At 51.9% G+C, this 24411-nt stretch overlaps 2 protein-coding genes across 2 annotated transcripts in view; both read right to left on the bottom strand.

Annotated features, from left to right (window-relative positions):
* Positions 1 to 367: 367 nt before the first annotated feature.
* Positions 368 to 19255, bottom strand: CRYBB3 (crystallin beta B3). The gene is made up of 7 exons (XM_038575481.1): positions 19206 to 19255; positions 15638 to 15720; positions 5195 to 5289; positions 3562 to 3680; positions 2876 to 3008; positions 2002 to 2144; positions 368 to 645 (listed from the first exon to the last, which is right to left on the bottom strand). The coding sequence occupies exons 3-7, from the start codon at positions 5267 to 5269 to the stop codon at positions 480 to 482; spliced, it is 636 nt and encodes a 211-aa protein (XP_038431409.1). The 5' UTR covers positions 5270 to 5289; positions 15638 to 15720; positions 19206 to 19255; the 3' UTR covers positions 368 to 479.
* KIAA1671 (uncharacterized protein KIAA1671 homolog) overlaps positions 8880 to 24411 on the bottom strand; it is a 201934-nt gene continuing 186402 nt past the window's right edge. Inside the window, 5 exon segments of the mRNA XM_038575480.1 lie at positions 8880 to 14115; positions 15638 to 15720; positions 19206 to 19339; positions 20743 to 20870; positions 23204 to 23378. Coding sequence (XP_038431408.1) covers positions 15642 to 15720; positions 19206 to 19339; positions 20743 to 20870; positions 23204 to 23378 — 516 coding nt within the window. The 3' untranslated portion in view covers positions 8880 to 14115; positions 15638 to 15641.

The raw sequence follows: 24411 nt of genomic DNA, 5'->3' as shown, positions 1-24411 counted from the left end.
GAATGGATGGATCAACGGGAGAATGGATGGACAGAAGAACTGATGGACAAATGGATAGAAGGATGGATAAAAAGATGGGTGGGTGAAAGAATGGATAAATCAATGGAAAGAAGAAAAGCAGAAAGATGGAAGGAAAAATGGATGGATGGATGGATGGATAGACTGACAGATGGAAACACAGAGAGGAAAACAAACACAAAGTCAGTGCAAGATGTGCATGTGACTGCCTAAAACAACTAGAGCCTATGGTGTGAGCCTGGCTCACAGCCCCCCTTGGGGGGTTCCCAGAGCCCTAAGGCCTCAGCCCCCTCAAGAAGTGACGCAGAGGAACATGGCAGGTGGGGGACCGGCCCCAGGCTTTATTGAGCAGATTCCGGGGAAGGGGGGACAAGCACACCATCACCCTGGCCCTGGAGCCTCCTCTTCTTGCCTCTGCTGCCCCCCAGGGCGGGTCTGGGCCACTGGGGCCTGGGTGCCCTTCAGCTGCTGAGGAAGCAGCCCCGCTTGTGCCACTTCTGGTCCCGGATGCGGCGCACGGACTGCAGCTGCGGCTGGTTAGCGTCCCACTCGTTCCAGTGGCGGTACTCGCCCCGCTCGAACACGTACTGGCGCCCGCGGTAGCCCGGGAACTCATAGCCGACCCACCTGCCGGGGACCAAGGTCGGGGTGAGGACGGACGGCCCCCGCCTCCAGCCCCACCGAGCCTCTTAAAGCCGGCATGGGACCACCCTCTCCGCCTGCCTGAATTCCTCCCTGGCTCCCCAGGGCCCTCGGGAGAATTCAAACTCCCTACGCTGCTCCTTCACTAACCGTCTCCAGCCTCGTCCCTCAACCTTCTTTCTTCACACCCCATGCTCTAACCTCGCTTGCTCTACCTTCCTTGAAGTGGAGTGTCTCTGAGCCGTCACACGTCCTGTCCTTCTGCCCGGTGTCCCTCTCCCCTTTCATTCATATTCTTTACATCCTAGTTTGTGTGTCTCCTCCCCCAGGACTGAATCTGGGGGATTCAGATTCTGGCTGACGCCCCCAGGCAGAATCGAGTTGGCATTCCCCGGTGGGGACTCCCAGAGCTCCCGCGTGTCCCGTGTGTCCCCCATCACAGTCCTGGTCTCAGTGAATTGTGAATACCTGTCAATTGTGGATACCTGTCTCCTTGTGTGTCTCCCTAGCAGACTAAGATTCTTGAGGCTGTGTAATGCTTGTTGCCCCATATGCTGCACGTGGAAATGCTCAGTAAAAAGTTGTTGAATAAATTATTATCAGGGAGAGGCGGCACCTTTCAAGGCTCAAGCCCAGACCTCAAGCCCATAGGGTGAGATGCAGTCACTGACAAAGAGAAGGAGATCTTAAGGTTGCATTAACAGAGCTAGTAAGCCTAGAAGGAAGGAGGTGATGCACTATGTACTCTCCTATGTGCTAGTCAGGCCATACCTAGAGAATCACTATGTCACTTCTTACCTTGGCAAAGACCAAGATTATGAAAAGAAAAAAAAAAAAAAAACCCAACCCTGAGAATTAGTTCAAGGGTCTGGGGATGTTTCAAAAAGGAGCAAATATTTAGACAGGGACAGGTAGGAGGAACAGATTCACTTGATTAAAAAATAAAGATAAGGGACGCCTGGGTGGCTCAGCAGTTGAGCGTCCGCCTTTGGCTCAGGCCATGATCCCAGGATCCTGGGATCGAGTCCCACATCGGGCTTCTCTTGCAGAGCCTGCTTCTCCCTCTGCCTGTGTCTCTGCCTCTCCCTCTGCCTATCTCTGTGTGTCTCTCATGAATAAATCAATAAAGTCTTTAAAAAAGAAAATAAAGATAAAACCTCCTACAAGTCAAAGCTTGCTGGAAATCCAACGGGACAGGAATGTGAGCAGTTAGGCATTTGCAGCCCGGGGCTCTGGAGTGGGGCTGTGAGCCAGGGTCATGCGGGGCAGCAAGCACAGTGAATGGAGATTGTATCTGGGGCGAGGCGGCGCAGGGGCAGGAGTGGGGGCTGGGTCCCTTACGTCCCGTTGACGGCCCGGATGCTCGCCACGCGGTCCTGGAAGCCGTGCGCCCAGAGGCTGGGCACGTCGTCGTCCACTATCTCCATCTTGCGGCCGCTGAAGGCTGGGTTCTCGAACAGGTGCAGCTTGTGATCTGGGCCATCCTGGGGGGAGGGGGGGGTTATCACGGGGTGAGCTGGCTGCTCCCAGGCTCGGAGCAGGGGCGCTGAGGTGCCGAGAGGCTCCAGGGCCACGGGGTCACGCCCACCCCCAAGCCCACGGCCCCAGGGAAGGCAGTCCCCAGAGGCCTGCGGGAGGGACGGCGCTAGGGCGGGTCCTTAGGAATCTTAGAGCCCCCGGAGCCAGGAAACCGCCAGGGGCCCTTATCAGCTCTTGGGAAACTCCACCATTTAGCAGATCGGGAAACCGAGGCACAGAGAGGCGGGAAGGAGATAAACATGAGTAACGTAGGAGGAGTCCCTCCTTGCTAAGCCAGGTTCTGACATGGTCTTAGCTTTCCTCCCGCAGTCCTGCAAGCAGGCAGCAGGTGCTGTGACAAGGAGGAAGGGCTGGGGCAGCCACCGAGCGAGGGGTAAGCTGGTGGGGCAGCAGAGTGACATTTGAAAGTGTCACTGTGGGATACTGAGCCGAGACCGGGTCACGAGGCTCCTGATTTACACAGGGCTCCCCAGGGAAGTGTCAGTGCCGTGCTGGCGAAGTCAAGATGTGCATCCTGCTGTCCCGATCCCCAGCCCAGTGACAATTCCAGAGCCACCTGCCTCCGGTCGCATGCGATCATTTAGGTCAGAGATGACGGAGGCAGGGACCCTGGCCCGCCAGCTCCCAGCATGTCCTGCTTCTCGGAGCTCCCCGGAGTGCCAGGGGCGGTACTTACGATGTGCAGAGGCCGGAGGGACAGGAGGCTGTCACTGTGGTGGCTGTTGGACCAGGCATCCCAGCGAGGGTAATCGCCCTTCTCCAGGACAAACTGCTCCCCGCGGAAGGCTCTGCGCTCGAACGCCAGCCACCTGTGGGAGGCAACAGGCCCGGGTCGCCACCGCTGCTTCTGAGGGAGGACCCGTGTCTAGTGAGGGGAGGGCCTCCAAGCTGCTGACCTTTGGCCTTGAACCCTCCCTCCAACCCTACCACGGATCCCTGGTCCAAGTATTTAAGGAGCTCCTAGAACATACTGGAAGCTGAGACTCTGAGCCAGAAAATCATCCTGGGAGACAGTATGAAGTCTATTTTATGCGCAGCGGCCCCTGTGTAGGTGCTCAGGAAAGGCCTTAGTACGATGTCCGGCACACAGTAGGTAATCCGAAGACAGTTCCTCTCCCTCCTCCTCATCCTCGTTATTATTATATTGCTATTATTTATGTGTATCTTTCTATTCATTTTCGCAAAAACTCCATCTGAAGCGCACGCCACTGTTATTCCCATTTGACAGATGGGAAAACTGAGGCCAGAGATGGGAAGGGAGTTGCTTAAGGCCCCACTGCAGATCCAGAACCGGGACCGGGACCTCCTGATTCTCAGAAAGCTCAGGGCTGTGAGGAGGGGGCTGGGGGTGCAGGTACTCACGGCCCAGACTCCACCTGGATGGAGCCCACCTTCTCCAGCAGGCTCTCTGTCAGGTTGGGGCACTCAGCCGAGAGCTCGCACCGCTTGCCCTGGAAGTTCTCCATTTCGTACACGATCACCTGAAAGGGCCGCGTCCTGAGCATCCCACGGGGTCGGGGTCGCGCTCCCAGCCCCAGCCCCAGCCCCAGCCCCAGCCCCAGCCCCCACCGCCCGCGCCGTCCTCTCCTCCTTGGGGCTGGGGCGCTGCGGGCAGGTACCCGCACGGCCACAGCCAGCCTCGGCCTCGGGCTTGCACTGCCCCGTCGTGGCCACGGAGGGAACGCCTCCGGGAACGTCCAACCAGGGATTGCGAGTACCTGGCAGGAACCGGGCCGAGCTGAGGAGCGAAGCGACCCACGGGAGGGAAATGAAGCCGCTTATGGCCAGGAGGGAACGTGGGCCCCGTGTTAAACTTTTCAAGAGAGGCCAGAAATCTATATTTCCCTTAATGTGAAATGTCCGTGTGCCTGACGGAGGGTAACACCAGTTTGCAGCCTCCGGATTGACCTTCACCTGACCCAGGCCCAGAGAGGAAGAGGCTGCCAAGGAGGAGGAGGGCTGGGGCGCCTGGGTGGCTCCCGGGTCCGGGATCGAGTCCCACATCAAGTCCCCACAGGGAGCCTGCTTCTCCCTCTGCCTGTGTCTCTGCCTCTCTCTCTGTCTCTCATGAATAAATGTAAAATTTTAAAAAAAATAAAAGGAAGAGAAGGGCTTTGCCTCTCTTCTCCACCTAGAAGCACAAACTGTCTTTGTAGAAGGTCCCTGGGGTATATATGTTCTGGTCATTTTATAGAAAGCTCAGAAAGCCTAAGCCACTTGTCCCAGGCTGCACAGCAAATTAGGCGGAGGCACCAGGATTCAGTAAGTCAGCTGGCTCTTTTCTCACCATGGTGTGCACAGGGCAAGGCCCACAGGTGCCAGGGGAACCGGGAAGGACTGGCAGTGGCATCCACCTTCTTGGTGGGCAGCTGCCCCTGGGGCTTTGCAAAGGCCTTTAGAAGGCCCTAGACCAACCCTGTGCTCCCACCAATCAGGCCCAGGGCCAGGCAGGCCTCGCTTCTCTTTCACTCTCCTTAATGCCACCAGCATGTCCACAGAAATGCTCCTGCCCACAGTAATCCCTTCAGTCAATCCATCCTCAGACCCTCTCTCAGATTAAAGCCCCCAAGGACAGCTCAGAGAGGGAAGAGCCAACAAATCCCAGCTGTTGGAATCCTCCTTAGCACCAGCTCTGGGGCCTGAGACAGTGAGCACTGTTCCCATTTTCCAGATGGGGCTGGTGAGGCCCAGAGAAGCCAGGGAAGTGGACTGAGGTCAGGCAGGAGGGTCAGCACCATGTCTCCTGAAACCCCCTGGCCTCTGTGCCCCACTGAGACGGGCTGCGTTTGTGTGACCAGTTCTATTCTGCAGGTGAGGACACAAAAGAGAGAAGATGCAGTAAAATCGTGGTGAGTGAGGTGTCTTTCCTGGCCCCCAGTGGCCGGAAGGGCCGCTGCTCCTTTCTGGAGGGGGGCTGCCTGGCAGGGGAAGCTGGCCCTGAAACCCAAGAGCAGCCCCAGGCCCTCAGCCCCCGGGACCCCTCCCTGCCCCGTACCTTGTAGCTGCCCCCTAGGCCTCCATGGCTCTTGCCAGCTGCAGCCTGCTCCGGAGCTCCGTGCTGTTCAGCCATCTCCCCAGGAACACCTCTGGCTTCAACCAAAGGAAAACGAGTCACCAGGTCCACCCGGGCCAAACCAGGTGTCGATGTCATTGAAGTCAAGGATGAGCTACAGAGCCTTGCTGCCTATGGGACGTGGTTATCGCTCACTGCATTCGGTCTTTCAGTCATTCAACAAACATCCACTGAGCACCTGTCATGGGCCACAAGGACTGGGACAGTCATAGGATCAGGATCCCTGTTTTTTAGGGGGAAACTCTGAGGCCCAGTGAAGTGAAGCCACTTCCCTAAGGCACGCAGTGAGGTGGTGGCCAGGATTGGGCCTGGCTCCAAAGCACATGCCCTCCTCCTACACTCAACTGCTTCCCCACACAGGGTTCTTCAAGCTCTGTGTGGACACACCAGCTCTGGACCCTGGCCAGAGGGTGGGCTTCGGAGGTCCCTCTCTGCAGGGATCTCTCCCACCTCTGAGCTCTGAGCTATTATCTTTTGTCCACCAGAGATTCCACGAGCACCTGCACGGTGCCTGGCCTGGCGCTGGGTGACGGGATGAGCGGGAGACCACAGACTGGTGAGAGATGGACAGACAGACAGACGTCTAGAGAATGCAGGATGTGGGACTGGGTGCTGGGACACCTGCTGCAGCCCAGTTTCCATACATTCAGTTACTCATTCCACATGCATTTATGGATCTCCTACTGTGTACCAGCCACTTAAGAGACACAGACACAGAGAGACAGTTCCCCTTCATCCCTGTGGGGACCGTGACACACAACACAGCCCCGAGATAGTCACAATGAGGTCATCATGGGAGGATCCTCATGATCCCTGTGAAACACAGACACACGGGACTGTTCTCCAGTTTATCAGCACACGCACACGGATGCACGTGCACACACTCAAGCTCCTGTGATCCTTGTACACAGTCACATCCCACCCACTGAACACGACGGCCTCCCCCTCTTTCTCTCTCTCTCTCTCTCTCTCTCTCACACACACACACACACACACACACCCCATGCCCACTTTAGACATCCACGGTGGTCCACAAGGCACACACATCGCCACCCCACAGCCGCTGCTCCCCACCACGGCCCAGGCACAGCTGCATGGCCCGTATGCTCTGGCCACAGGCCTAGTGATGCAAAGCCCTCAGGTTGCCCATCCTGCCTACACCCGGCCTCAGCAGGACATACGGCCTGGTCCGGCTCAAGGAGACTCTCAGCATCCTTGGCAGCCCCTCCCCCCAGATTTGCTCACGCCCCTTCCTCAGCCGTGCTTGGTCTTTGGGCCCCCCCTCCCCAAAGCACATGCCCAGGGGCTCAGCCCTGGCCACCTCCCTCTGACAGCAGTTGGGCTTGGCAGCTGTATCGTGTCCTCCCTCTTGGCTCCAGGCCTTGGGTGAATCCCCGGTTTGTGCAGGGGCCAGCCGTGCCTGCCCCTCGGAGATTCCCAAAGGTCTGGACCAGCCGGGGTAGCTCTCGCCTCCCTGCCCCTGCCCGTCCCAGAATGGACCTGCTGCTGTAGTCTCAGGAAGAAGAGAGGGGCCAGCACCGGCTGCGGACTCAGTCCACCTTTGCTCGGGGTGTCCTATTTATGGGCGCTTTTCGACAGCCCAGCACATCCCGGCCTGCTGAGGCAGCGCCCTGTCCACCCGATTCTGCTCAGGCCACTGCACTCCAATAGCAGGTCCAGGGAGGCCCCAGTGCCGTGTGCTCCGCCTTGGCCCCTGATGGCTTCCGGGGGCAGACAGACCTCATCAGCTTTGTGGGAAGCCTGATAGCGCCGGGGGGCAGGGGAGCATCAGGGTGTGAGCTCTTCAGTGCCCCCCAACTCCCTTTCTTTGGCTTTCTAGAGCCATCACCTTCCTATTTGGGTGACACCAGCTCTTAAATCGAGGGGCCCCAGATCACTGTTTTCCTATGTGCTATATGGCCTAAATTTTAAGTCAGATCACCCTAAATATAACCCCCAAATTGGGTTTCCATGGGATGTGCTAACAGACCCAATAAAGATTGATTTTATTTATGTAGAAGGCATATGCAACTCACACTACCATTTATTGAAGACCCACTGTGTGCAAGGCACTGTGCCAGCTTCATGAACATTATTTCACCCTCACTCAGCCCTCTTTATTTTTTTTTAAAGATTTTTATTTATTTATTTATTTTTAAGATTTTTATTTTATTTATTCATGAGAGACACAGAGAGAGGCAGAGACACAGGCAGAGGGAAAAGCAGGCTCCATGCAGGGAGCCCGATGTGGGACTCGATCCCGGGTCTCCAGGATCACGCCCTGGGCTGAAGGTGGTGCTAAACAGCTGAGCCACCTGGGCTGCCCCACACAGCCCTCTTTAGGGAATGAACTATGATCCCCCACTTTTATGAGTGGCTCAGAAATTGACTTCAGAGAGGTGAGGTCCCTTACCCAAAGTGACACAGCAGGGAGAAGGAGGAGGGGGTGGCCTGCCGCAGGCACCAGATCTTAGCCTCAATAGAAATAAAGGTGATCATGACAGTCACCTTATCTATGATCCCCCCTCAAAAAAAACCAAACAAACCTAAACACACAGAAACCAAAAAACAAACCCAAACCAAAAACCTAGGCCGATGCATTTTTAAATTATAATTAAATATTATTGGAAGACTAAAATGAAGAGAGGGCCAAGGAGTGAATGGTTACGAAACAGGACTTGGTTTTATTATTTTTGGCTAAAATCCTCCAGTCAGCCTAAAACCCGGTTACCCTGCACCCCTGGAGATGGCGGTGGGACACTGTGTGTGGCTGCTGGCCTCTGAAAGCAGGTGGACCTGTGTGACCCTGGGTGAGTCGCTGGAGGTCAGAGCAACACCTGTACATGGAGAGATCATGTAACAAAGTGCCTGCTTCCATTCACTGAGGATCTGGCCCGCTATTGACGGTTCAAACCAATGGACAACCTCCAGCTGGTGACCATGAACAGCGTTGGATACGACCCCATTACTTGGGACGTGGCCACCACATGCTAGGGATCTACGGGGGAAGAAAGAGGTGGCGTGACTTCCTTCCATCAGATCCTTTAGGATCCTGAGGACCTATTGTATCCCCAGGACCTTTGCATTGCCATGTTTCCTTAGTCTAGAGTTCTCAGATCAGCACTACTTGCCATCTGAGGCCGGTTAACTCTTGGTGGTGGGGAAGCCGTTCTGTGCACTGCGGGATATTGAGCAGCATCCTTGGTCTCTACCCATTAGATGCCAGTAGCATCTTCCTTCCCTCTCTGTAATAACTGAAAATGTCTTCCGTCATGGCCAGATGTCATGGGGTGGCAAGCGGGGCACAATCCACCTAGTTGAGTTGAGAACTAGTGCCTTAAATCTTGCTAACATCACTATCACACCCCCATTTTGGAGCTCCGATGCTCAGCGATATCCCACAGCCGGGAGGCGGCAGGGCGAGGATTCAAGCCCACGTTGAATGGAAATCCTGCTTTGTCTCTATGGGTCCCCTCTCCCGGGACCCCAGCTCCCCGCTTCCCGCCACGTGGCCCCCAGCTCAGCACAGACAACAGACCGACTCAGCTGGTGACGGGCGTGCATGCATGGGAGAGCCCATTCATCCACACACTGACACACCAAGTTCTCCAGTGCAACTTGCATCGAAGCTTTATTTGCTATTTTCATGGTCTGAATGCAACGTCTTTGTACATGCAAAGGTCATCCTGTTTGACGGCAGTTGACCAGATTCCCGACTGTTCTGCGCATATGAAACCTCTTTACAGTTACAAAATATAAAAGCACTTGTAGATAGCCAATACTCTGTGAGGTCCAGGAAGCCCCATTTGTTTTAACATTAAAAATATAGGTTTTTCTCGATGAATTCTCAGTCACGTGATTAGAGATTCTTTCTGGGATTGGATAAAGTGCCTGTCGTCCACCTTCTGTTCAGAACCCCCTAGAGCTTGTGAATTGATAAGGCAATTGCAAGAACGCCAGCAGGTGTAACTTCCTTACACACAGGACTCGAATTTCTTTTCTACCATGATTCAAATATCTCAGGAAGGGACCCAGAAGAAAGGCTAGGAAAATATATAATATATTTATATGTATTTCCACTCCCCCCAATTTACAAAGTGTTTTGAGGATCAGAATCATCTGGGAAGTGCATCACTTCTAGGATATTGGTATGACTTAGGAAACGACACAGTACAAAATATCTCCCATAACACAATATATTACTTTTGCGAGCCCCCTATTTACAGGATCTATAAGGCTATGTGGAATGAGACCAGTAAAAAAGCTCAAATTGTTCCTTAGACAACGGCATGATTTTTTGTTTGTTTGTTATGCAGGTGTGACACCACTGGAGATTGTCAAAAAAAAAAATCAAAGGGCCAGTCTGATTCATGGAGGGACATCTTAGGGCACCAGGTTAGAGGGGGACTATTTAAGGAGATTTGGGGGTGTGGGAGAGACTGATTGATTTTCAGGGTTAACTTGCCAGGAACCTCAGGCTGACTTTCTAGGACAGATTTCTGCACCCCTTCCTGCAGGAACCAATCCAAACAAAAGAAAGTAAATTCTAGAGGGGTGGGGTGGTGGGAGCTAAAGGAGAGAGACTGGCAAAGACCCAGCTCACTCCAGCCGACTGACTTTCTAAGTGGCTCTACGTTTCCAGAACATCAGTTTGCCCCAAATCCCAACAGGGTTGACTAGTAGCAGCTTCTCAGCAGAGCCCAGATCCACGGCTCCCTAGGTGGCTATAGCCCCAGGAGGATTCCCTTCCAGATGTGGAGTGGGTCCTGCCTGCTTCAGGTGGTCCCCTCCTTGTCAACACTGTCCCTCTTACCCCGTAGAATCATGATGCCATGGGGGTTTTGCTTCCACGTTTTAACATGTGGTAGAGGAAGAAAGGCACAATTGAGGCTGTAGGAGGTTTCTCCATTACTGTAGTGACTTGCCATGGCGTAAATTAGCGGGGAGGGTGTCTCCCATTGGACAGAGCTTTTCTCCTGCCTCTACATCTCCCCTCGGGCCCACCTTGAAACGCTAGTTACACAAAGGGCTAAGTAACCTCACTTCCTGTACTAAGGGAGGCGACTGAGACTGTGGGGGGGGGGGGAGAACCACAGGGACTGAGGGAGAGAAACAAACTGGTGAGGGAGGGGCAGGCTTGACAACGTTCTCCTTGGGACATTGTCTTCCACAGAGGCCCAAGTCACCATTGCCAAAACATTTAGTTTTGGAGGTGATCTGACCATGTGCCTGTGGATTTTCAGCTTTGTGATTATGCCTGGCTCCTGGGGCAGTCTGGGGGCATCATGATGAAAAATGTGCAAGTGTAAATGGACAAGGCAGCCACCAGCACCAGGTGCAAGCAGCTGAGCTGTTCGTTGGGGAGAGCATGCCAATGGTTTCCCCCACTCTGCTGCACAGCCTCTAAGCTCTGGGATCCCTGGCCTGTGCCTATTGCTATGCTCTCTCCTTAGCAATACCTAGAGCTGGCCTCACTTTCCTGCACACACAGAGGTGAATACATTTGTCTGAAAGCATAGGACTTGGCTTGTCCCCTGGAAAACTTCCCAATCTGATGGTCCTTTTCCCGAATCCTCGGTAACCTGAGGCTGTCAGGTCAATGTCACTCAAAACCCCCAACCTGAAACAATGTGAAGCTTCAGTTTTGCCAGAATTTCTCTGGTGGCACCAAGGAATTCTCTACAACACTGATTTTTGAGGCCTTGCCATGGGATTTCATAGGCTAAAGGCCTCTGTTTCATCAGGCAAGGGACCATGAAGAAGGGGATCTGTGGTGGGGGAAAAAGATACAGACTTATCAAAAGACCAGCTGTCAAAATGCTGATGTGCAAAGGGTGTGTGTGTGTGTGTGTCTGTGTGTGTGCGTGCGTGTTTGTGTGTCTGTAGACAGACAGATTGTACATACATAGGGATTTGCATTCTGTGTAAGACTCTCATTTAAGGAGAGCCAAAGACCCCCAGGAAGGTGCCTGGATGAGGGCAGGTGATTTGATTGCATACAAACGATTAAGGCATATTAAGTTAGTTTAAAAAGAGGCTCCAGGCAAACTCAAGAAACTAGCATATAACCACTCGCTTAATGCCAAAGAGTTCACTCAGCTTAGGAAGAGGGGAAAACCAATGATATGCTTGCCCAGTCATCTGCAGAAGTTCCAAGCACCAGTCACTTCTAACTTCCTTGCACTGAGCGTAGTGGGACCCAGAGGTCAAGGGGAGCCTGTGTGGAGAGGGTGGCTCCTGACCCACTGTGATGTCTGCTCTGCAGGAAGAGGTGAGGCTGTTCTCCTCAATCCCAAGAGGATGGACTTTGAATGTCCTAATCACCAAGGAATTAAAGGATATTTATTTCCAATCAAGGTGTGGGAGGTTAGGCAAAAGATCTCCAGGTTAATCTCATGTTCAAGTGTTCTTTCGTGTTGAGTATATTTGGGCTAAGACACATCTCATTAAGGATTGGAGAGTTCTGCATGGTGAGTATCTATAATCTCATTGAACACAGCAGGTCAATTTCTACTGACCAGGATGGTACCAAGGGGCCCTTCCCACCTGAAGGAAAGACAGACAGACAGAAAGAGTCAGGGTCAGAGCATGAGTGCCTTTAAAGGGGACTTATTGACCTGGAAAGCCATTGCATGAAAATTGTTTTAAAACATTAACCAGATCTAGGGACACCTGGGTGGGCTCAGTCAGTTAGGCATTTGACTCTTGATCTTAGCTCAGGTCTTGATCTCAGGGTTGTGAGTTGAAGCCCTGTGCTAGCTAGGCTCCACACTGGGCATGGAGCCTACTTAAGAAGGAAAAGGAAAGAAAAGAAAAATCACCCAAAGATGCAGTTCTTAGAGGAATTGTATCTCCACCCAAAGGCCACAGAGAACTGATTGACCACTAACTCGGAGAACAAAAAGAACACAAACTATTATCAAGTAGGCCAAATCTCTAGACACAGATGCATGAGGCTTCCAGATGGAAAAGGCTGGGTGGGTGACAGGATCTACAACCGCACAACTGCCCATCGGTAGCCGAAGTTCAGCTAACCTGACAGGGAAGGGGGCAGGGCTTCAGTTGAACCTGGAAAAACAGGATTGACCTGTACCCCTGACCCCCACTCCCAAGAGAAGGAAGAGATGGTCAAAGGTGATAAGGGAGGAAGAAGAGATGGGGAGACAAATGGAGACTCCTGAAGACATGGCCAGGGAGCAGGAAGGGATGTTTTGACACCATTTGCAAATGGATTTATCAAGAAAGATTTTCATGTCTTGGGAAGTCAATGGGTGGGTATGCGTGAGGCCCATCCCTTCCATATCTAGCCTTAGGAAACTCAGCCCAGGGGCCCCTCAGCAGTCACAGGGGGTCCAATGAACTGCCCAAGCATCTTTCTCAGCAATGGGCATCTCCCAGAGAAGGTTGGCACAAAGTTTATGGCAACTCCAGGCATGGCAGGGTGGCCAGTCAAGAATATCTGGGGTGTTTGCTGGATCCTTGGGTTTCACAGGTGAAGGAGGCTGGTGTTGAGGATTTCCAAAAAGAAAGACCATGTAGAGAGTGCCTACAACCCCCAGAGGTCTTAGATATTCCTGGGAATGAGCTTAGGGTTAGCAAGAAAGAAAAAAGGCAAGGCAAATCCTACACTTTGTCACCTAGCATCCAGTACTTCTGTCCAGAGAAGGATTTCAGCAAGACCTCCCTTCCTACATTTGGACCTCGAGGGAGCACTCAATTGGGTGGGGTTGGCAGGGGGTGGGGCGGGGAAGTGGTAGAAGGAAGAGGTGAGAAGAAGCAGAAGAACCCCCCATTCATCCATTTGTTCCAATCTGGAATGACTCTTCCATGCTGGCAACTCCGGTGGTGTTCAAAAAAGACTGGAGAAAAAAATTCTCAGGGCGGGTCTGATGTTTGAGTGGAAAAGGCACCACATTTGGGCTGCAGTTTATGAACCCTTGAGGCCAAGGGACAAAGGTCACTCCACAGAAACCAGAGCTCAAATGAAGAGAAACCAAGAAAAACATTATACACACAAAGATGACAATTGGAGTTTTTGTTAAAAGCATGGATGGGGTAAGATAACCTGAGATGATTGGATACTTCAAGCAAATTATTCATACATCTTTCCTTCTGCTCTTTAACGTAAAAAACATACATACATATCAAATTTCAAAGAAAATTGGCTGAATTATTGCTTTAACGCCTTCTAAAGCAAGTAAAAGTGATAGATAATGAACAAGTCAACTATGCACACAGCCCCATTGTAAGGATAAATATACTTGAAATGAGGGTGGTATGTTTAAAAAAAATTGGAACTGCTGATTCTTTGAGAGGGAGGGAGATGGAACTCACCAAAAAAGCAATCAAAACCCAACCCAATAACGCTGCCCTGGACCACAATTACAGCAGGAAACAGAGTTTCTTCTTCCTTGGAAATATGCTTTTGAAAGAGACTTGCCCTGGAGAAAGAGGTGCTTTCACAATACAGGTGTTTTCCGGAACCCAGGGAGATGGTCCAGCCTCAAACTGATGTTCCTGGAGTGATGTCTAAAGTAGGCAGAAACACACATTTTTACATAAAACACAAAACCACCAGCATGGACAATTCTGGGCAGCCTGGCTTTGTTCTCAGCTTGAAGTGCTGTCTGGGGAGACGTGCAAGTGCTTGAGGAGGGTGGGTCTTCCCGCCCTGATCCGGGGAGAGTCTGCAGAGGGGCAGGAGGCGCTGGATAGTGTTCTCCACCCAACTGGAAGGGCCCAGGTCGGTAACCATGTGCAGGGAGGAATGACATCAGCGTGGCCTCATCTTCGGGTTCTGACAGTTAAGGCTTCTGTTCATTAGACGTGGCAGTGTCCCCTGTCTGGAGAGGAAGGGACAGTCCTGGTGTCAGCAAGGGGAACATGTGACCCTATGTGTCTCTGCCATCAAGCCTTTAAACCTTTTCTGGTATTCTCCAAGATGGCCATCCCCACAAGCCACAGGCCAGGAAAGATAACTTTTTTTTTCCTTCTTTTTAAAAAAAATTTAAAAAGATTTTTATTTATTTATTCATGAGAGAGACACAGAGAGAGGCAGAGACACAGGCAGAGGGAGAAGCAGGCTCCCTGTGGGGAGCCTGATGTGGGACTTGATCCCAGGACCCCGGGCTCGGGATCATGACCTGAGCCAAAGGCAGACACTCAATGCTCAACCATTGTGCCATCCAGGTGTCCTTTTTTCTTTAATTCCTTCTTACTCTTTCTTTCTTTCTTTCTTTCTTTCTTTCTTTCTTTCTTTCTTTCTTTCTTTCTTTCTTTCTTTCTTCCTTCCTTTCTTTCCTTCCTTCCTTCCTTCCTTCCTTCCTTCCTTCCTTCCTTCCTTCCTTCCTTCTTCTTTCTTTCTTTCTTTCGGAGTGGGGTGAGGACGGTGGGCAGGTGGAAGGTCAGGTTAGGACTCCAGCCTGTTTCCTCAGGTGTACTGCTGGAAGGTTAACTGAAATATTACATGTATAGCGCTAAACACAAAATAAACACAGGGTCAGATTCCTTATCCCAAACCCTTGAGTGCAGATTTACCTGGGATTTAGAAATCGGGTGGGTGGGGGAGAGGTTATTATATACACATATATACACGCATATATGCATAAATATACATTATGTGACATATCTACAAACATACTATGTAACGCCCCCATAATATACCTGCAGTGTAAAGTACAGACATCCATGCAGGTCAGGTTTTGCCACTAAGGAGGACCTGAAAATGCTTTGTTGTGTTTTCTGGGTAAAGCGCTGGTGGGTCTCCTGTGCTACTCACATCAGAGCCAACTTTTTACGGAGCAGGAAGCGAGTGCTCTTACACCTAGGACTGACCACCAGCACTTTAGTGCATCCTCAGTGAGCTCCGGGGACCACTTGGTGACATGGGCGCTGTTACCCCTTTTTACTGAGAGCCTGAAGTTCGAGATGTGAAGTCATGTGGGACCTACACCAGGGCATATTTAATCATCTCACCTTTTAAATCTTTTTTGTTCAAAATAATTTTTAATTATACAGGTGGTATATGAAGGTAAAAACTGGAGAGACGTTTCAGATTAGGCTAACCTCTGATGTCCTGCCTTTCCACTTTATAAAACGGTTTTGAGATGCCGTGAGAAGTGTGTGAGCCCAGAGCCTAGGTTATCTGGCTCCTCGACCAGGCTGTCCACCTGGGTTTTTTTTCCCCTAAGAGAACAGATCCTCACTGCTCCCTTTAGAGGAACCCAGGACACTTGCACCCATTTTCTCTTCTCTCTCCTAGAGTGCAACACCTCGAGACTCTAACCCTTTGACTCCCAGTCCAGGATCTCCACTCCTTGGACTGCAGGCTCTCCCCAGGTTCTCCACCACGCCCTCCCCTCATACCTGCTCAAGCTTGGTTCTCATACAGGCTTTGTCTCTTCTTGGATTTTAGCTCCTTTAACCACTGGGGAGAGGGCTCTTCCGACCTGAAACCACAAAGCCAGACACAGTCAAGTGTGTGCCAGACTTAGGACTCCTTGCAGGCAGGGCTGGGAGGAAGCTGACCCTGCACCCACAGCACCCAGGTGCTGCTGAGCTGGGCACGTACAGGCGGTGAAGGTACCTATGTTATTGTGATTGATGAGCAAGATACAGGAATTAAACAAAGCACCCAACATCAAGGAATGGTAAGTAAATCACCATTCTATGAAATAATGGCAGCTGTGAAGTCACGTTGACACAAGAATTTATTTCCGTCTATCCATTTGTCACCCAGGCACGTCTCCATCCTTATTGCTCTCTACCCATGTAAATGCCTGTGATGGTCAATTGTATGTGTCAACTTGGCTAGGCCACGGCACCTAGATATTTGGCTAAACATTATTCTAGATGGTGCTGTGAAGGTATTTTTTAAGGTGAAATTAATATTTTAATCAGTAGACTTTGAGTAAAGCAGATTACCCTCGGTATTATGGGTGGGCCTCATCTAATCAGTTGAAGACCTTAATAGGAAAAGACTGACCTCCCCAGAAGAAGAGAGAATTTTGATAAAAGACTGCTTTTGTGACTCAAACTACAAGACTGGTTCTTCCTTGAGTCTCTAGCCTAACAGCCTGCCATGCAGATTTGGGACTTGGTGGTACCCATAATCATGTGAGCCAATTCCTTAAAATAAATTTCAATCTCTCTCTCTCTTTCGCTGTTTCTCAACATCTCTCTCTTTCTCTCCCTCCCTCTCTCTCTCTCCTCTTCCCTTCCTCCCTCCCCCTGCTCTGTTTGTGTACATGTATATATACATCCTATTGGTTCTGTTTCTTTGGAGAACACTGTCTAATGCAATACCCATAAGACACAGATAGATGCCTTCTGTTCACCAAATAATGAAACATGATTGTTTGCGGGGGATGGGGGGTGGGTAAGATTTGTTTTAGCTTCTTTAAATTGAAGAACACACATCCAGAAAAGTACTCAAACCACTCAAACCTGTGACCTGTGCACACGTCAGTGAATTTTCTCAAAGTGAATACATTTGAGCAGCCACCATCTCAGTGGTGACACTTCTTTTTTATTTTTTACTTTCTTCATGTACTTTCCTGTATTCTCAGAATCGCTTGTAGTGAGAACACACCATTTTAACAAAAGCCATAAAGTCATCATTCTTTGAAAAAAAATATCATTTTTATGAAGATGTTTAATGGCTTTGGGAAAATGACCACATGAAATATGTAACAGAAAAGAAACTATGTATATATAATTGTAATCTCAACTACATTTTATTTTAAAGATTTTATTTATTTATTCATGAGAGATATACAGAGAGACAGGCAGAGACACAGGCAGAGGGAGAAGCAGGCTCCATGCAAGGAGCCCGACATGGGACTCGATCCCGGGACTCCAGGATCACGCCCTGGGCTGAAGGCAGGAGCTAAACTGCTGAGCCACCCAGGGATCCCCTCAACTACATTTTAAGACTTAAAATGACAGGAGAGATGCCCCAACGTCACACTGTGGTCTAGTATGGTGAGCATATACTAGTTTTATAATTAAACATAGCACTCACAAAATCTGACCTGTGTTGACCTCAGAGAAAGCTCCTGACCCCAAGGCCTGAGAGGTCTCAGGGAACTCGCTCATCTAGCTGGGGTGGGATGAGGAGTATGCAAGGAAGGAGAGGTCCTTTGGGCAGACAGGACTCTGGGGTCCCCCAGGCAAGTGTCACCTGATGGCAGAGGCACCAGACCAGGCCTCCAGAGGTGCTTTCGAGACCCTGGTCAGGGGGCTTCCCCAGCCCTGGAGAAATGCTGGAGCCTTCAGCTGACTCCAGAGCAGCCCTGCAATTCTGGTGTCTTCAGAGCACGAGATACACCATCTCAACTGTGACCTTGTTTCTCTCTCAATCTCTTATCCTTTTCTTGCTACAACTCACTCTGTTCTCTGATTAAATGCACTGGCTATAGCTCTCCGTACTATTGGGACTCCAGACCTTTGCACGTGCTGTGACTTTAGCCTGGGACCTCCTCATGCTGCCTTTTTTTTTTTTTTTTTTTTCTATCTTGACTCAATTCAGGAAATTCCTTCTCTTGGAAGCCTTTTTTCTGCATTTTTCTTCAAGTCTGGGTTAGGAGCCCTTCCTCTATCGTGGGGGTCAGATAAAGAGCCAGATAGTAAGTAGTTTTGACTTTGTGGGTCATGAGGTGTCTGCTAAAACTAGTCATCTCTTCAGCTGTAATGGAAGAACAGCCCTAGATGACACAGAGAGGAATGAGTGTGCTTGTGTGACAATAAAGCTTTATTTATAAAAACAGAGAGCGGGCTGAATTTGGCCTGTGGGCTATAGCTTGCTGCTCTATTGCAACACTTATAACATTACACTAGTGTGAATAATCGCTAACTTTTATGTGTTAAATTGTGATAAGAATCCCACTACCCTTTTTGGGGAAGGAGGGAGGAAATTGTGGGGAAGAGCCAGAGGCAGAGGGATAGAGAGAATCTTAGATAGGCTCTATGCCCAGTGCAGAGCCTGATGTGGGAGCTTGATCTCACAACCCTGAGATCATGACCTGAGCTGAAATCAAGAGTCAGACACTCAAGTGACTGACCCCCCCAGGCACTCCAGAATCCCACTATCCTGTAGTGAGCACGTCTGTAAGCCAGCACCAGGGCAAAGGGCTCTGCACACGCTTCCTCATTTCATCCTCATGATCGTTCTGGAAGGTTAGAATGATGAGCCAATCCATTTTACAGATAAGGAGACTGAGGCCCAAAGAGGCAAAGTGACTCCATGGCCATGAAGCTCCTAAGCCGCACTGCTGAGATGGAGCCTGGGTTGCGTGATGTGTGTGATTTTAGAGCTGTGCTCTGTAACCTCTACCCCCAGCTGCCTAAGCACCTGGTCTGGGAGCCCCCTGGGTGGGAGGAGGCAGGTGCTGTGCTGCGTTCATCTCTGTGTCATGCTGGCCCAGCCTGGGATAGGGCCAGTGGCTCTGTGCAGGGCAGCTGAATTCATGGATCTCATTCACCCTGGCTGTGCCCTTTTATCCATCTTCCCGGGTCTCTCTGATTCACCTGAGACAAAGGCCCTTCCCTAGAGGGCAAGAGGAGAGAGGATGCCTGTTTCCCAATCAGTCTGGAGAGGGCTGGACTAGGTCAGTAGTCTTCCCACAACACAGCTCTGGATTTCCACGTGGGGCGTGGAGGGAAGAGGGTAAATGAGAGGCCAGCCGGCGTGGAGGGAAGAGGGTAAATGAGAGGCCAGCCGGCCTGATTCCTGGTCCTCTTCCCCCACCATGGTGTGATTTTAGGTATCAGGCTGCCCAAAGTTTAACGTGAACAAAGTTCTGCTGCTAGAGGGGAAAATAATAGTTGAAAATCCCCTTGCATTCGGCTCTAAGACCCAGGCAAGCACTTCCCAGCATTGCATCCTGAGTCTGGGGGGGGGGGGGGGGCGCTGCTCATCCCTAGGACCCCTCACCTCTCGTCTTTCTCCATGCTGGAGGGCAGCACACGACTGCCCAGCTGGAAGGGGGACTTGGGGGTCTTGGGCTGGGGGGCCCAGCCTGGGGTATCGCTGGGACTGTCGACCTCTGGCCTCTTGTGCAGCTGAGCCTGGAGAGAGAAGAGAACCGAGTCTGTAACCACCTGTGGTCTGTGGAGGGGTCCCATCTGATGGCCCTCCAGCAACTGAATGGACCCAGGCAGGAAATCCCAGGGCAGGGGAGATGCTGTTTGACCTTGGAGGCTAAGAGAAATCAGAGGCCAAGCGTGTAGCCTCCGTGGCCACCCGTGGCCACGAGGATCAAAGAAGCACCACCAGAACCCCACACAATCATGTCATCCTCAATGGAAAAGCCACCACTTGTGTGTTCTCAGGACAGGATGTTCCCCAAGAACCCCGACATGGCGCTTACGGCCCCATCTTGCATATGACATTCAGCCCTGCTAAGCTCCTTGGTCCTGTGTCCACAGGAATGAAGTAAGGTTCTGAGTATTACTTTCCCAAAGGAAAAAGGCAACGGGTCTCCCCCTATTTTTGGAGGACATGGTTGGGGCTGGGATGACAGTATGGTGTGCATAGAGTTCCCTTGAGGCCCAGGGGGGTGCTGGTGGCAGGTGGCAGCTGTCTCCAAGGCGACGCGGGACGGCCCCCATGGCCATCACCCGCCTGAGGGCTCTGTGCACTAAGCACCCACCATTTGGACTCTACCGGGCCTAATACGTCTGATGCACATTAGCTTGAGTTAGAGGCTGGTTTTCCCCATTTTACAGAGGAGAAGCCTAACGGTGAAAGGTTGAGCAATCTTCAAGACCTGGGATTCACCCTCGGTCCCTCAAGAACGAGCCCGGCAGCGGCCTCCCCTGATTGTTCCCAACTGCTGAGCATTGCCCATGGCCGAGACTAACTGGAGCAGGTGTGGCTGCCACTAGGCTCGGGGAGCGCGTGCTAACCACAGCACACGAATCGCAAGAGCCTCCTCTGGACAGTGTGTGGTGGATCCAAGCTGTGTCCAGGAACCCAAGAACTGGCCTTGGGGTTACACGGGGCGTCCACATGGGAGCCAAGGGCCTTCGCTGCCTGCTGTGTTAGGCTGCCGTGTGACAGATCATCTGTCCCCATCCTGGAAATGAAAGGCAGGAACCCCCACCCCCACCCCACTCCCCCCCACCCCCCAGTCTAGCACAGCGGCTGCAAGACATTCGCATTTGGAAGGCCTATCAAATCAGCCACAGGGACAAGCGTGCATCTACTGCTCACTGATTTTTTTATACTTGCAAAACATGACAGGTACTGTGGCCATGTGAGGTATTGCTGGGGTGAGGCATGCAAATCCCCTGCACTATTTTTGGAACTTCTTGAGTCAAACTGTTTCAAAAATGGAGAGGAAGGAAGGAGGGAAGGAAATAAGGGGAAAAGGAGGGGACGGGAGTGGGGGGAGCGGAGGGAAGGAAACATGGGGCCTGTTCCCTCTGCTGCCAAGGTTGAGGATAGCTCTGGGTGCAAAGTCTGGTACCTTTAGGACGGCCGGGTCCATGCCTGGAAACACAGGCATCCTCTGCAGATGGCTGCTGGGCGTCCTCTCAGCCCTGGAGGGCTTCTCCTCCTCCTCATCTGACTCTTCCCTCCTGGGAGATTTCTCTTCTGTGGCAAAGAAAAGACAGCACTGAAGTCACTGACAGCCAGCCCTCTGCACAGTCCCTCCTGCAGTCCTCGCGCCAGCCCCGCCCGGAAGTGATCACTGGCCCATTTTACAAACAGGTTTCTCATCGCAGACGATGCGGCATGACAGGTGTTCTCCTGGGAGAAGAAGGCACAGACACACCCACCTCCTGGCTCCTGGCTCCTTCCCAGTCAGGGTAAGAGAAGCAAGTCTTTGGCGGGGGGAAGGAGACAGAAATGCTTTAATCCAGCCATGCAGGGGGCTCGTGGTCTCAGAAGGGGGAGCAGAGGGCTTCGTGTGTCTCATGGAAGGTCTGCCCAGGGCTGGACCAGGAAGCCACTTCCCTCCGCCAGAGCCCCCTTTATGGGGACTTAACCCCATCGCCATGCTCCAGCCTCATAGGAGACACTCTGGAGACATGGACCATTTGTCCATGAGGCGTGAGGGGTGAGGGGTGAGGGGTTCCAGCCTCCTGGAGGCCCTGACGTGGGCTTGGGTGCAGTGCGGAGTAGGGGGAGGGAATGGGGATGGACGGGGAGGAACCAGGCAAGGCCTGCTCCTCTGGAGCCCCTAGGCTGTGCAGGGAACTGGGGGCGGTCAGAAAGCGGACCCCCAGGCCTTCCCCAGCCCCAGGCTGGTTCCTCAAGGCTGCTGGGAACCAGAGGGCTGCTGACATGTTCCAGCTGGGGGTACGGTGTGCCTCTGTCACTACGCTGGTTTTTTTTTTTTCTTAAGATTTTATTTATTTATTATTCATGAGAGACACAGAGACAGAGGCAGAGACACAGGCAGAGGGAGAAGCAGGCTCCATGCAGGGAGCCTGATGCGGAACTCGATCCGGGACTCAATCCTGGGGCTCCAGGATCACACCCTGGGCCAAAGGCAGGCGCTAAACCACTGAGCCATCCAGGGATCCCACCTATGCTGGTTTTTACTTGCCCCAGGCAGCTCAGTGGAATCTGGCTCAGCAAACCCAGAAAGCGTGCAGAGAGGTCTCACTCAAGGCATTTAAACACTTCCTTTAAGAACAAACATGAGGGGGGCCCGGGATGGCTCAGATCATGATTCCAGGGTCCTGAGATTGAGTCCCACGTCGGGCTCCCTGCTCAGCAGACAGCCTGCTTCTCCCTCTCCCTCTGCTGTTCCCCCTACTTGTGCTCTCTTTATCAGATGAATGAATAAAATTTTAAAATAATAATAATAATGATAATAAACATGAGGTAGGAGAGGGAGGGAGGACCCTCCAAGCATTTCTTCAGAAACGTCACCCCTCACTCAGCTTGGAGCCTGGCCTGACGTCCCACTGGTTGCTGTGGGCAAACCCCAAGTGAACAAAGGCCCCACAACGGTTTGAGGGACTAACTGCTGCATATGTGTAGAGCGAGGAGGTCACCTGCTACGGTTTCCATTACAAGAGGAGATTCTGCAGCTTTTTTTTTTTTTTTAAAGATTTTATTTGTTTATTCATGAGAGACACACAGAGAGAGGCAGAGACACAGGCAGAGGGAGAAGCAGGCTCCCTGCAGCGAGCCCAATGCGGGACTCGATCCCAAGACCCCAGGATCACAACCTGAGCCAAGGGCAGATGCTCAACCACTGAGTCACCCAGGTGCCCCAATTCTGCTTCTTCTTAACACTCCTCTGTGGTTCCCTATCTATGGACGATGTCAAACTCCTTAGCAAGGAATCATGACTGTCCATGCACTGGCCTCTGCCTGTTTCCGGCATGATCCCTGCTATTCCCAAACCACTTACAGAGGCTCCTGCCACACACACACACACACACACACACACACACACACACACACATTCTTCCTGAACCTCTGCCCCTCTGATCCACTGTTCTGTCTGGAATACCCTTCCGTGGCTGATGCCTATGGGCTCTTTGAGATTCATTTCAGGTTTTGCCCTAAGACTCAGCCAAAGAAGTCCTTAGAGGAAAATGCATAGCCTTAAATAATTGATTGGAAACAAAAGAGGCCGATGATAAATAAACCTGATCTTTCAACTCAAGGATCTGGCCCAGACCGGCAAACAGACCTCAAGGAAGTGTGAGTAAATTTAGTAAGGGTAAAGGCAGAAATGGTAAAAAACCTATTAAGTTGTATCTCTGTCCCTGGCAACCCAAGGAGCCCCAATGACTATATCATCCTGACCCAGTTTCTAATAAGGTCCGCAGAACCAGAGAGCGCAGTTCCCCACGTCACTTGAGCTCTACTATCCTACAGCCCATAAAGGAGGAACTTCTGTCTCTAACCCAAATCCGTCCTGCGGTTCAGCGTGGTGTCCATGGAGAAGGGAGGGCGTGGCATACCTGTTGAGTCCTTGAACATCCACGCGTTGTCGGCCTCCTCCTCCAGAGGAGACCGGCTCTCCGACTCGCTAACACGGCTGCGCCGGAGGGAGTGGGAGATGGGAGCCCGGCGGCGGCTTCGCTTGCTGAGCTGCACCCGGGTCTTGAGGGCACTTGAGTCCAGGACAGAGGTTTGCTGTGGGAACGGCAGGGGAGGAGGGCAGGAGGGGGGAAAGCAAAGGGAAGCGTGAATTGAGGGCACTGTCCATGGCCCGTGTGCTTAGCTTCCCTGACACAGGAGATGCTGTTTGGCTGGTACGCGGGCTAGCATTTGCACATTTTTATTGTCACCTAAACACCATAAGCCTAAATTTCTCTGCAAGCCACACCACGTAGGCTGGTTACACTAATCACACGAACCTCAAGTGCCCTAGCACAGTGCCAGCCACATAGTAGATGTGATGAAAATGCCTTTCCCCTCCTGGTGACAGCAGAGGAGCACGTACACTAGATTAGCGCTTGGTGTGCAGCAGGAGCCCGATCAGTGTTTGTTTGCTTGCTGAATGAATGACCGAGTACATCATCTAGCTAAATCCTTGCAGGAACCTTACTCACACAGGGCCTGGGAGCTGAGGCATCCTGGGTGCGTCCTCCCCTCATCACCCACAATACTTCAGGGTGCGGGTGGAGGGTGCAGGGCAAAGTACTTGCACCAAGCATTTGTCTGCAAGCATCCACACTGAGCAGAGGCAGCAGAAGGTCCGTAATACTTTCCAAGCTTATCACCTTCCACAGGTGAAAGGTGCCCGGGATGCAGACCACCCAGGGGGGCCCAGCAAGGAGGTACGACAGCCACCAGCCTGGTGGTCACCCCGGGAGCATGGTGGCAAAGAACTCAGAGCTCTGTGTTCAAATCCTGCACAGTTCAAATCCTAGCTGTGTGACCTCAAGAGTTTACAAACGCTCCCAGGTGCCCCTCTTTGTAAAAAGGGGATCATAGTAGTATCTGCCGCCCACAGTGGTTGAGAGAATTCAGTGAGGCCAGGGATGGAGAGTTCTGGTTTCAGATGGTGTCTGAGGAAGGCTCACTCAGGCAAGGAGCTGTTGCTGGCCGGCTCCTGTGCTCGCCTGAAGTGTCAGTTCCTCCCTCTCAGGTCTGCTTTGGAGAAATTCTGTCACCCAAGGCCTTCTAAAGGAGCGATGACGGGCTAATTTCAGTGAGTCATTTC

The sequence above is a fragment of the Canis lupus genome, chromosome 26 (genome assembly GCF_011100685.1).
Source record: "Canis lupus familiaris isolate Mischka breed German Shepherd chromosome 26, alternate assembly UU_Cfam_GSD_1.0, whole genome shotgun sequence".
In the NCBI taxonomy this organism is placed as follows: Eukaryota; Metazoa; Chordata; class Mammalia; order Carnivora; family Canidae; genus Canis; species Canis lupus.
Note: the sequence above shows the minus strand (reverse complement) of the source record. Positions and strands in the feature narration are given on the sequence as shown.